This window comes from Brachionichthys hirsutus, unplaced genomic scaffold, assembly GCF_040956055.1.
Source record: "Brachionichthys hirsutus isolate HB-005 unplaced genomic scaffold, CSIRO-AGI_Bhir_v1 contig_247, whole genome shotgun sequence".
NCBI lineage: Eukaryota > Metazoa > Chordata > Actinopteri > Lophiiformes > Brachionichthyidae > Brachionichthys > Brachionichthys hirsutus.
Window position 1 is genome coordinate 63,432 of NW_027180326.1, and position 13,486 is coordinate 76,917.

The 13,486-nt window shown below is 39.9% G+C and overlaps 1 protein-coding gene across 1 annotated transcript in view; it reads left to right on the forward strand.

The window, feature by feature from the left end:
* LOC137912811 (bifunctional heparan sulfate N-deacetylase/N-sulfotransferase 4-like) overlaps positions 1–8,777 on the forward strand; it is a 30,544-nt gene extending 21,767 nt beyond the window's left edge. The window contains exons 6-14 of the mRNA XM_068756951.1: positions 479–661; positions 1,176–1,272; positions 2,280–2,403; positions 2,955–3,129; positions 3,434–3,604; positions 4,228–4,337; positions 6,761–6,863; positions 7,776–7,886; positions 8,727–8,777. Of these exons, the coding sequence (XP_068613052.1) occupies positions 479–661; positions 1,176–1,272; positions 2,280–2,403; positions 2,955–3,129; positions 3,434–3,604; positions 4,228–4,337; positions 6,761–6,863; positions 7,776–7,886; positions 8,727–8,777 (1,125 nt within the window). The remainder of the gene's footprint in view (positions 1–478; positions 662–1,175; positions 1,273–2,279; positions 2,404–2,954; positions 3,130–3,433; positions 3,605–4,227; positions 4,338–6,760; positions 6,864–7,775; positions 7,887–8,726) is intronic.
* The last annotated feature ends 4,709 nt before the right edge of the window (positions 8,778–13,486 follow it).

Genomic DNA, 13,486 nt, shown 5'->3' on the forward strand with positions numbered 1-13,486 from the left:
GTTTCAGCCAGACTTCACATTGCGAGCTCCCTCCAATCACAAAAGAAGCATGAGCGGGTGTGTGTGTTGCAGTAACCCAAGCTTGTCTCTTTGATCAGCCTGTAAAAGCGCTGAGGCGTGGACAGATATGCTGGACCAACACACGATTGCACCTTTCTTTCTCCCTCGCACACATTAGCTGCCCTGAACACACCCACAACACACTCTAAACACTTCCTCTTGCAGTAGCCGCATCTCTCCCATCACCCCCTGGCTATGAGAAGCATTATGCTGCCATCTCACCTTTATCTGTCAGAGGTTGTGATTATATCCATTTCGGTTTTGCTCTCTGTACTTGAGACTGCATCTTGGCGAAAGTTAATCTACTCCTGCGTAGCAAAGTTTACTTTGTGAAGTGATGGCAAATGTTGATACCCAGTGGACAGCTGCTTTGTCATAGACTTTAAAAGCTATCCTGTTTCTATTCCTCCCCCCCCAGATCAGCATATTCATGACCCACCTGTCAAACTATGGCAATGACCGCCTGGGTCTTTACACATTTGTTCACTTGGCCTCCTTCCTTCGTTCATGGACCAACCTAAAGCTTCATACACTCCCACCACTGCAGCTTGCACACAAGTACTTCCAGCTCTTTCCTGAACAAAGAAACCCACTCTGGCAGGTGTGTATGCATGGTTATTTGCGAGTAAGTATGGGCTTGTGTGTGTCATGAACCTTTCTTTGCAATATGATATTCTTATTGTGAAGACTGACAAAAATATTTAGGAATACAACTGATAACACTGATTGAGATGTATGATGTTGATTTATTTCGAGCGGATTTTTCAGCATGATAATGTTGTCTTAATAATCTGCCAAAGAAGACAAGATGCAATATTTATTTTGAAGTATTCAATTTGATTTAGCATAGTAATTATATTTTCTTGTGATTCATGAATTTATCTTTTCTTGACAACAAGGGCCTCCTGATTAAATCTCAGAAACTGTTCAGTTAGAATTCATTTTAAATGTCTGCTTGTTTGATTTTGTGGTGTCTTTTAAACCCACGGGAGATTGAAATATTTATGGTGTGCATGACAACAATGGCTTCATTTTTTTCATTTGGTGTGTTCAATGCACTGGATGCAGGGCCAGTAAGCTTTAATGCCTTACACCCATTATCTGTGCCTCTGCAGAATCCATGTGATGACAAACGGCACAAAGATATTTGGTCTAAAGAAAAAACCTGCGACAGATTACCCAAGTTCATGGTCATAGGACCACAGAAAACAGGTGAGCTACACACACTCTGACAGGCAACAAAGAGACTGTGTATTCAGGTGCCTGATTCTTCAACATCAGAGCCCATTCATTTAATCCTATTCACTCCTTTGGTCCACTCAGAAAAAGGAGGAAGCTCTTACCTCCTTTGTTGCACCTGCATACATGCATTTGCTTTCAATGAATAGACATAGATGCATTTATGTTTTTTTTAAAGTGCGGTGCCAGATGGAAACAAATAATAACGTGGTTAATCACAAAGATAGCCTTTGATTAATCATGATTAATTGCAAATGTATACTGAATTTACTCATTTATACTTTTGGGTTGCTATTCTCAAGATAGTTCAGAACTGTTCTTGCATGATTCATGTGGAAAAAGCGCAACGCCTAAAATCTGTTTTATCTAAATTTCCAACTGGAAGCTTTTTAAAATGAAATATGCAATCAAAATCACCAGTGGACGCCTCCTCTGCAATCAGTGCTGGAATTCCTGGAGGACATCAAGGTCAGACACAGTCATTTAATGAAAATGTGTCAAACAAATGAGCCTTTTAAGGATCTTTGCTTAATAATGAGTGTTCACAACAGCTCAGGTCAAACTGTTTCTCTTCTTAGCATTCCTCTTGTGATTTCAGGAATTCTAATTGCAGTTGTTCAGTGTTAGAACAAAGGTCGTCGTTTTGCTACTGAGAGAGAGGCTGACTAGAGCATCAGCCTCCCCTGTCAAATGTTTTGAGAAAGAAAAAAGATAAGGTGACAGAGGGTGCGGCTGGAGCCCCAGCACTGATTGGTATCAAATGGTTTTCACTCATTTAATGAAGAGGCCTGTGATCTTTGCAGGCATCGTATTCTCAGCATGATATAAATCTTGCGAAGGGAAAAAATCATCCAATATGGATCAGTGGATGACAGCTTCCACACATTCTGATGCACACACACACACACACACACATACATACGGAGCTCTCCACTGGGTTGAATTAACCAGCCAGTTATGAATTATGCCCTTTCTTGCAGGAACGACAGCTCTTTATCTCTTCCTACTCATGCATCCCTCCATCTCTAGTAACTTCCCCAGTCTAAAGACGTATGAGGAGGTCCAGTTCTTCAACACCAATAACTACCACAAAGGAATAGACTGGTGAGAACACATTTTCCTTCATTTTATTCCCCCTCTTTTTTTCTCAACCAAAACTGGAGGTGAAATATAAGATTATAAACTTTAGATTTTTCGTTTGCCAGGATTTAAGAGACTGCGGCGTGTCTTTCAGAGATCAATGACACAATAAGAAGCTCAAAAATATTTCAACGGCATCTTCAAAGTGATCTTTTCAGCCTGCAAACATGAGCCAACAGACATATGGCTGCCTAAATTGACCCATAAACAAGTTACCGTACTTATAGCTGACAGAGACACACAGCTGGTACGATCTCCAAAGTCATCCAAAAAAATGTCTTCATGAAGCACTGATCAAATGATACCATCAAGTTTATTTCAGGCTCATTGTCGATGCATGGATTGTGACCGTAACTTAGTGACTTTGCATCTGACTTTGAAAAAGGTGTAAAAATGCAGTCGTGTACACTGTGGGTGGCAGAGTTGTTGTTTTCAGTGTTGAAGTTTGAGGTGTGATGAGCATGTACGCTTATATTTATATTTCTTCTCAATGTTCTGTGTGTCTGTTGACTCAGGTACATGGAGTTTTTCCCTGTGCCCTCTAATGTTACCACAGACTTCCTCTTTGAGAAGAGCGCCAACTACTTCCCCTCAGAGGAGTCCCCACGGCGAGCGGCTGCCCTGCTGCCCAAGGCCAAGGTCATCACCCTGCTCATTAACCCCTCTGACAGGGCCTACAGCTGGTATCAGGTATACACAAACACAGGGAATGTGTTTCATTGCACGTGCACCATTTTTAACTTAGCACAGCTGCCCGTTTTGATGCATGACATTTTCATCTCTGTATTGAATTTAGTTCTTTATCCAATCATGTGTATGTGTGTGTGTGTGTGTGTGTGTGCCTGCTTTGTCTCTACGAGTATAGAGATAATGAGCCAGACTTAGCTATACGTCTCAACGTGGGAAATGTCACGCGATCCTGAAATTTGCTGCAGCTGAATTAATGAGACATTACATCGTGCCAGCTCATCTATTATGTCATTGCTCTCCCCAGCATCAGAGAGCTCATGAGGACCATGCAGCTCTGCAGTTCACGTTCTATGATGTCATCAGTGCGAGACCCGGATCGCCAGTGGAACTCCGCTCCCTTCAGAGCCGCTGCCTCATCCCCGGTCTCTACTCCGCGCACCTAGAGAGGTGGCTCACTTACTACCCGGCTAACCAGGTAGGCACACACGCAGAGAGCTGCACTCTCCAGTCGTGTACTGCCTAAAACATTCACATGAAGCCCTGCGCCGACTTTGTAAAATGAGGTCATTATCGTGGGATTCATTCAGACAACTCAGATTTTTTTTTTTACATTCTAAGAATTACAGCCCGGGCTCCAAACTTATCACTCCATGCAGACTTGTTTACATACATATATTTGGGAGTGATGAGCACATTTCTAGAATGCCGTTAACCAGAGCCTACAGGTGGATGCCGAGCATCAGCAGCTTTGACAGGGAGATGGGGAGATTGGAAATTGTTTTGGCTCTGGGAGGGTGTGTTAGATATCGATTGAGGAGCATGTAGCACGTCATTGTGAGTATTTTGTGTGCAGCAGTGCAACACAAGTTGATTGCCGGAGCTACCAGGCTTTGTGCCGCAAAGAGTAACGATATATTCTTCTCCTTTTTTAAATGTTATTATTTTTGTATTTGAACAGGAGATATATTCATGAACATTTTTGCACAAGTGGATCAGGCTTCATTGATAGAGTTGCTTTATTTTTACCCACCAGTTTTAATAGGAGTTAAAGTGGGTTTTTATTACCCACTGCTACTGACCGAATCTAATTATGTGCAGGTGATGATCATAGATGGCCATCAGCTGAGAACTGACCCTGCAGCAGTGATGGATGAAGTGCAAAAGTTCTTGGGAGTTACTCCTCATTTCAACTTTTCCCAGGCCCTCACGTGAGCACTCTCGCATTGTCTGTTTGATCCCTGAAGTCCTGAGCTTTCACCTTTCACCTGGTTTATGGCATTTATATAAATTATCACATAGAGTCCAGCAGTATTAAGACTCCAAACCGAAATCTGTGTCGAGTCTGACATCTACTGGTGAGCAGCAGGACAGTATCCTGCTAAACTGTGTCATTATCTAAAAAAAAAAACCCAAAAAACAATAGGGACATGGCATGACAGATATGGCTTATATATTGAAAGTTTGAAATGATGAGATGGTTTGGCTCCACATGTACCCAGCCTGAGAATTGTTTCTCCACCATTTGAGTTCTATTGCATTAACTCCACCTGCATGACAGAGAAGGCGGGAAGGGATGCCATCGCACTGGACCACATGGGACCAGAATTCTATTTCAGTTTGTGGAGGAGAAGAAGAAAAAACGACCACACACAACGTTCCAAAAAAAATCTAATTCCCGTAGTTAGATTGTAGCATAGAAAACAATATTTTGTCTTTGTGAGGATAAAAATATAGCATTTTAAGAGATGGATTTTAGTCTTATAAACTACCTTTTAGGCTCCTCTGTTTTAATCAGCAACATTGAATCTCAGTTTAGCCACAATTAGTGCTTCATGTTGATGTCATGTCATAATTATCTTATATTTGTTGTTAATTGCTGTTTGTCGTTTAAAAAATATATATAGGCTCAAAAGCATCATCATGGTCTATTTCAGACATAATCGACTGTACGTCACAACTTCAGATATCAATGTGTGCAACATGCTGGAAAGGATGCCCGAAATATGTTTTGCATGTCAAAATAGGTTTTGGTACAATAATTGGTTTTATTGTCATGGTACTCTCTTTTATTTCCTTTTCTTTTGTATATTATATGCATGTGAGGTTACATGGAGCTGTTTATTATAATTTTATGTTCTCAAGCACTTCTCATCAAATTGGAATTTGTCTGAGAGCCCTCAAATATCCATAGAATGACATCTAGAATTTGTAGCTTAGACTGAAATGAGTGTGTCTGTCTTGAATCACAAGCCTACATGCATGCAAATAATTTGCAGAGATGTATTTTGACAGATTAATAAGGAAGGTGTGTGTGTGTGTGTGGTGTGGGCATGCAAGTGCAACTTTTGTGTGACGACTGAGCAACACAAAAGCCTAATCTTTCCTTTCTCCTTCTCATTCTTTTGACATGGCAGCAGACTGACAGATCCTCAACACTGCAGCATATTTATTTAATCCCCTGCTCCTTTCTTCCTTCTGTCTTGTCAGAAAAAAAACCTGAAGGAGAACCACCCATTTCTCCCTTTTATGCACCCACTGATGCATGCAGATGAAGAATAATATTTGCATTTTTCAGTCACGCCCGCATTAGAGCCCATATTCTGATTTTCAAATGGCATTTAAAATACTACTTTAGCCCTTTTCTTGAGATGCATTTTACGCAACTGTCCGGCAAAAGTAATGCGTGCATAAACAGATGCATAGAAACAATCTATACACACAAACATCACATGTCATGCTGCAGGGACCAACAGACTCTGATCTGTTTTAATGAGGGAAGCAGGATCATTTTTTTTGCATTTGTAAAATCTTCAGTCATGGATATTTATATTTGCAAGTTATGTTTACTCTATCTTCCCTTTTCCATCATGAGGCAGTAATAACCGTCTGATAAGAAGATGGCTTCCTTTCATAAAATCTTCTATTTGACAGAGTCACACTAAAGCAGAGAAACATCCCATTCAACATTATTCACATGAAAATTTGAATAAATGTTGTAAATGATATCAGAGGAGCTTGTGGTGAATCTGAATATAGAATAAATATTCTAATTGCTTTGTTGAATGGTACATCGGCACAGATGCATTCCGAAGTCAAGATGAACCAATACCCCAAATAACATTACCCCAGTTCTAATTAGATTTTAATGGAATCAGAAATGAATGATTATTCTACTATTTCTTAAATATCTCATAAAGTCCTAAATCCAGTAATCGTCACCAGTGGATTACTAAATCAACTCATCAGCAAACCGGTCGTGGCTATTGTCTCTATTACAGTGGAAGGAGAGAGCAAAAAGAGAGAGGATAAGAGAGACGGAAGATGCACAGTGGAGAGTAGAGACGAGGAGATGGATGGAGATAGAGACACTGATAAAAGAAGACAGTGTGAGAGTCAGACACACTGATAGAAAAAGAGTTAGAGACAGATGGAGGGTGTGTTCAATGCACGCCTGATTTTATAGCTGGTCTGTAAGTTAGATGGCTCCGCTTTTTTAACCGCAATTTTATGAAAGATGAGCCACCGCTTGAATTTCAGAGCAAAACTGAACTTGCTGCTAATTTGATTTCTATAATTAAGATCTATTGCCCTCCTCTCCTCTGTCTCTATCTCTCTGTTTCTTATCTCTCAGGTTTGACCCTCAGAAGGGTTTCTGGTGCCAGCTCCTCGAGGGAGGCAAAACTAAATGCTTGGGAAAGAGCAAAGGGAGGAAGTACCCCCCTATGGAGCCAGAGGTAAGCTTTCTTCCCTTCAATTGAAATAGGTTTCTGCTGGGTGAACACAATATACATTGATATATATATATATGCTTTCTACTTTGTATAGTACACGCTGAATGAAACGTTAGAATGAGAGACAAATGAATAAAGAAAAAGTCGCTTCCTGAGCGACAGTGACAGCCCACAGTTTCCTCCATCGCTGTGGTAAAATTTCCCACAGGACTCCACATTGGGGTGGAAGCTGTCAGACAGTCGGATCCAGCAAGAAAGTTACAACCTAATTATTATGACTCAAAAGTGATACAAAGCCCTTGAGGAAGTGGATGGGCAGGGGGCGTGCGGCGTGGCAAGGGTTTAAAGTGAAGGTAGAAAGGTTGAAGAGGAAAATCGAACCCATAAATCGTTGTCACGGCAACGGATTCCACAGAAGAGAGACGAGACCTGGAGATAAAGAATCTGACATTGGCACGCTCAAGAAGATAAATACACATACCGGTAGATAAAATTTGGCTTCCAACATGTACTTGTATGTAGAGTACTGTAGTGGCTGAACCCGAGTCACCTGCAATTAATAGTTATTTGCATTTCCACCAGGGGGCAGAAGCAGAGGACAGATTAGGAGGTAGGATTTTGAGGGAAGGGAGCACCAGGGAGCAAAGACAAGAGTGTTGGAGACAGGGGATGCACACGGGATGGAGTGAGATAATGGATCTCATGCATCCTTCATGTGATTTGTCCTCTTCTCCCATCTCTCTTTTCTTAGCACTGTTCATACCAAATCACACTTGGTGGCCCTGAAGTCCTTTTGAGGAGGACCCCCCCCCCCCCCCATCTACCGCTTATTGGAAGCTGCCTCTGTAACTTTTCTTTCCCTGTTTGTCTTATTTCCTCACTCTATCTCTCTGACTCCTCTCATCCTGCTTTCAGGCCCATGCATATCTCTCCAGGTACTACAGGGAACACAACGTGGAGCTGTCGAAGCTGCTGCATCGCCTCGGGCAGCCGCTTCCCTCCTGGCTAAGACAGGAGCTTCAGAAGGTCAGCAGCATTAAACTCTGTGACACTCATTTCACTGGCTTATGAATACAAGTCAAAAAGTCTTAATAAAAGTAGATTGCGGGGATCTTAGAGCCTCAAAGTATTTCTTGGTAAGATACTATTTTCATACCTGATAAGATAAAATGTAGTTATTGTTTAATAAGCACTTGATGCTGGGCTGGTTTCACAAAGTCTCAGCTTTGTCAGAGGTTAGTCCTATTGTTCCTATTTTACGTTACTGTCCTATAACAATATTCACTTCATTTTGCCTGAAAAATATCATAACTGTTCAATTTTTCCATAAAACAAACATTTTCTGCTCGAGTGAACAGCGGTTTGAGGTGGTTGCTCACTCATGTTGTTTGGTTTGAAATAAAAAAAATGTCTCAATTTGACCAGAATCAGTTTTTATTCTGCAGAAGAACAGAATAGCTTTGTGCATTGGATGAATTTAGACATTCTCACAGCTCATGTTGACTGGTGAATCAAGAAAAAACATCTTCTGAACCTCAAACTTGGAGTGACGAGGCTTGACGGTAGCAGTCACTGACACCTGGCTCACCTTGATCGCTGCAGTTCGATGTGTTCCTGCTGCGGTTTGTCACGGTTTAGGACTTGGAGGAGGAGGTTGACAAGCCCTCACATTTATTTCCTGCCAATTCACAGCAATCGCAAATGTTTTCTGCTCCATAACTTCTTTTTTTTCTTGTCTCACAGCTGGTATATTGATCATTTAGAAAAAGAAACAGAATTAAAATCTTATTTTTCCCTTCTCCCCTTCCTCTTGTATGCGTGTCTGTCTCTGTTCCCTCTCTCTCTTCACCTCTTCCTGAAGGTTAGATAACCTTTGCATCAATGAAGCGGGGTCAAAGGTTGAGGACGAGGAAGTGATGTGCAGCACCTGACATCTGGATGCACTCTCTGTGGCCTTTAAGCGAACCCTGAGGCTCAGACAAAGACTGGGTTGCCTAGTCTCTCCAGGAGATTTGACACAGTTGTAGGGGAGCAAAGCGTCACAGAACCTCTGGCAGACTGGGAAATTAACACTTGAAGGAATGAGTGGATGGAGGAACGACGGGTTCAGAAATAATCTGAAGAAAGTTGGACTATAAGAACAAACCAAAAAAGAACCAGAAAAGAAAGATGACAAGAAAAAAGCCTGAACACAGTGTTGAACGGTAAACACTCGTGGATCTGCAGCGGCTTTGATGGCTATTACCATTATTATTGTTCTTTTATTCTCACCTTTGTTTTATGATGCAAGAACAGCGCTGGTCAGCTGTGCGTTGAATTTGGACGACTTTACTTAATTTCTGTTTGATCTAAAGGCGAAATATACCCAATGTGGTTTTGTCTTCTTACAATGAAAGCAAATAAGCAGTGAGAAAATAGATTCTCATTGTTTCAGTGAGAGTTCTTTTTTTTTCTTGGAGATGTGCTAACCTTGTTCACCCAGAGAGATGACACTTGAGGCTTTTGCCAGAATCTATGGAGTGAAAATGACTCACTGAGACTAGATGCGTATTATTTCACTTTGAAAGGCCGTGCAGAAGAACACTGTGTCCATTTAGCAGAGCTTCAGCGCTGGAGACTGAAGATGCGTTCCTTTGTTAGCAGGTGAACTGACAAAAATAAACCGAATGGAAATAATGCTTAATTCCAAGACCCTTTAAGTAGCTACAATCACAGATAATTATTGTTTCGTAAGTCATTTTTTGTCTCGAACTCCTTTTCCTTTTTTTCCTTTTCCAGTACAGTTTGAATGCAAATGACCCTAAATGTCAAACACAGAAACCAAAATTAAAGAAATGGATATAAATGCATAAGCAGAAGCTGTTTTTATTTTAATGACCAAAAATACAGAATAACCATGTCGTTCATGTCTCTCATGGTCTTTGGCTTAAATTGTTGACAAAACCTCCCGCTAGCCCCAGACATGGATGGCGCTTACAATCATTAATCACACAAGCACTAATAGGCTTATACAAATACCCACTGAACATTTATTGAATATTTGCTATTCATCTTTTGAAACAATTTTGGCTAAAATAGACTCGATCTAAATAGTTTTTAATTTTGTTTCATTTCTTGAAATCATCTCCTGACACAGACTTTGGGAACCCCTGCTTTAAGGTTTGTGAAAATTAAAGGCATGTCTGTCAACCATTCGGAGTATTTGTGCCTGTCGGGTATTACATCAGGCACCGACCCATCCTGTAATGATGGCAGTTTTTTATTTTTTATTTTAACAAATCAACAAAGCATGCAACATCATGGCATGAAGCAAAATGTAACCGATGCTACACAAACTTGATCCGATAATGAACCACAAATGGAGTAGCTCATTTGCACATCACTCATGATGCATTATTCATAAAAGATAATGTGTTAGAATATAATTGTATATATAATATACAAAACTGACTACAGAAGACTTTAAATACTTGAAATGAATATTTCAGACTTGGGAAGCTCCATGTTTGCTCTAGACAAACGGCTTCTCGACATGTCCCTGACCACTGACGGTGTATTAGGAAAGACTCAGTGTGACTTGCACAGCAAAGTAGAAGCTGCTCCCATTTCCACATGGGTCCTGACCGCTGATTAAAGGCAAACTTTAAGAATTGTTTTCCTGCTGACACATTACGACAATCATTATTCGGAGGTGCTGGATTTACTGCCTCAATTTTTTTTTCTTTTTATTATTATCTCTGATAATAAAATGTAGAGCAATATCAATAAACCCAGAATTTGATGGAAGGATTGACATTACCCAGAGTAACAGGACATGCCATGAGAGTACAGGGTGTGAAGACTGGACTGAAACAATTTATGAATTAAAACACCCATTAAGGAAGCAATGATGGGAGATCATCTTTGTTAACATGTACTTCCATCCCTGCAGGAGCCTGTTGTGTTTGTTAGGAGCCAGAGCTGACTGCGTAGATGGGCTGAAACATTTCCGGTATCCCGGCCATGATTCATTTACAGCAGGGTTCGATCTTGACTTGCAGCATTCACAGGAGCGGGTAACAGCAATTCTGCTTAATCGGTTTCTCGCGTGCACAGCCTTGGACAAAAACACACCCTTTGGATGTTAAATTAAAGCTGTTGGTGATGATGGTGGTGGTGGTGGGGGGGGGGTGGGGTGGGGAGCATAAATTAAACAGATGGGCTCACAAATGAAGGAGTAAAAGTGTGATCCAGTGCAGTTGTTGAGAAAGGTGTCTAGTTTAGCTTGTGATTGGGATATGAATTTATTCACAGCCTACGCAAAGCAGACGTTCCCTCCCAGTAATAAGCCGAAGATGTATGCTTCTGCATTATCTCTTCACAAACAAGAAAAGTCTCTCACATTATTCTTTCAAAGTTTTACGGTTTAGTTAAAAGAGGAAGCACAGTCAGGTGCAGATTCCTCAGATTTAATCAGTCTAGTAACAAACTTAAAGTTTAAAAAGAACAGAGGATGGAGTTTACAACAACAAATTGGATACGCCTCATCCCGGTTTAGTAATTATCATTGGATCTTTCCCAACTCGTTCCATAGTGTTGTAAAATCCACTTGTGTAATAATTCTCACAGAACTTTTGTCAGTTTTTTTAAAATAATAACGCAGTGTTTGATTTGACGTTTTTTTTTTGTCACATGAAATGGGTGCCAGTAAAATAATCACCATCGGAGGGTGCTGTGAGAAAACTAATTCGAGCTCGTAGCCATTCACGGGAGTTCATGCACTCCATTTAGCAGATGTAAAACAATAAAAATTGTGATGGATTTGCAAGTTTACTCCCACAAACATTCTCCCGGCAGCATGTTCTTCCTTCTGGGCTCATTAGTTAAATGCATTTTATGCGTCTGTGTTCATGAATTAAAATCAACCCATCTGGTCAGAGCATAATTCAATTTTGATTAAGAACCGTTGTGTAACTTTACTGCGCTTCATCAAGTCTTCGGTTGTGAATAGGGAGAGGAGAGAGATACAAAGGCAGTAATTTATGATGACATTTCACTTTAACAACACATCATATAAATGACTCATGAATTTAATATTTCAAAATGAAGTGAAAGCAGAGCCATGGCGCAAATCACATTAGACACCACTTCCAGAGCCAGACAATTCATTTAGTTCATTCTGTGATGCCTTATAAACATCATTTGACACACTGTCTTGAATTACTTTATTCCATGCAGTTGATAATAATCTCAGTTGGTTTCATTTCGTTATTGGAAGTTAAGCAAACACAAATCATATGATGAAGACTATGCTGTTTGGAGTTTGAGGTGTCACTTTTGCATGAGAGCTGTGGCTGCATTTGAAATAGCCATACATACGGCAGCTGCAGGTTTAAGACTGTGGTCAGATAACCACAAGATGGGGCTATTCTATTGATGAAGAACTACAATATTTGACTTTAAAGGAGCAAAATCAAATGCATAGCAAATATCACTTAACTGCATTTATCATATATTTTGACGCACAAAAGAAACAAGACAAATGCAAAAATATAATATTATTTGTATTATTTCTGTTGTTACGGTTCCGTTAAGCCTCTAAAGGTAACAGTTGGTCCCACTTTTCAAGTCAACATAACATCTTTGCCATGTAAATAAAACAACTACTAAAATGGCTGCAATTCCTGCACACACTGTGTGTGTGTGTGTGTGTGCATACACATTGTCTGAAATTGGTTGGCTCTCTATGACAGTTTGTGGTCAGGGGCAAACCTTTAAAAGGTCCCCAGGTTTTCAACTTTCAGATACGTACGAATAACAAAACATGCAATATAAAGTGCAACAACCACTTAGCACCTATTTCTAATGGCACAAAAAATTATACATGAACAAATTATTGAGAACAAACACACTTTCTTTTCTTTTTTTTAACAAAAAAGGCTACAGTACATAATCAGTAAAAAAAAAAAATCAGTTTAATCTCATTTTTGTAGATGTTTGTGTACATGCAGGTCCATGTCTGTTGTGTGTGTGTGTGTAGCAGATTATCAAAACCTTGACACGAAATCTTTCCAACAGAAACAAAGTAACACAAATTAAAGTGTGCTTTGATTCAAAACTACTAGTTCCTTCATTTCTCTGCAAATGTAATGCATCACTGAGACAGAAAAAAAAGACATAATTCACAAAAGCCTGAGTAAGTAATCCAACCTTATGTGTGCTTCTTAAACAGTCAAACGAAGACCCCGGTGGAGGAGCATGACTTCAACAAGATTGAAATGACATATTCCACTTTGGCAAATGTCAATATGACTAGAGTGCTTCACACAATAGCGGTGAATATCATGCTTTAAGTATCTAAAGGGATTATTATGCAAGTCTGCACAATTTGCAGCATGCAGGTTTAAAAGTCAGTCCATTATTTATTCTCTATGCACGAGTTCATGCAATAACACTGTTTGTATGGTGGTCCTTTTAAAATGTTTAATCACGTATTTAACATTATAAATTACAATATAACAAAAGCAAGCCCAGAGCATGCATACTATTTAAAAGGAAAACAAGAAATTATAGGGTACTATAAAATGACAAAAGAGAGAACAAAAACATGTTCAATTTTAAGATTTCATACACTTTAAATTTGAGTC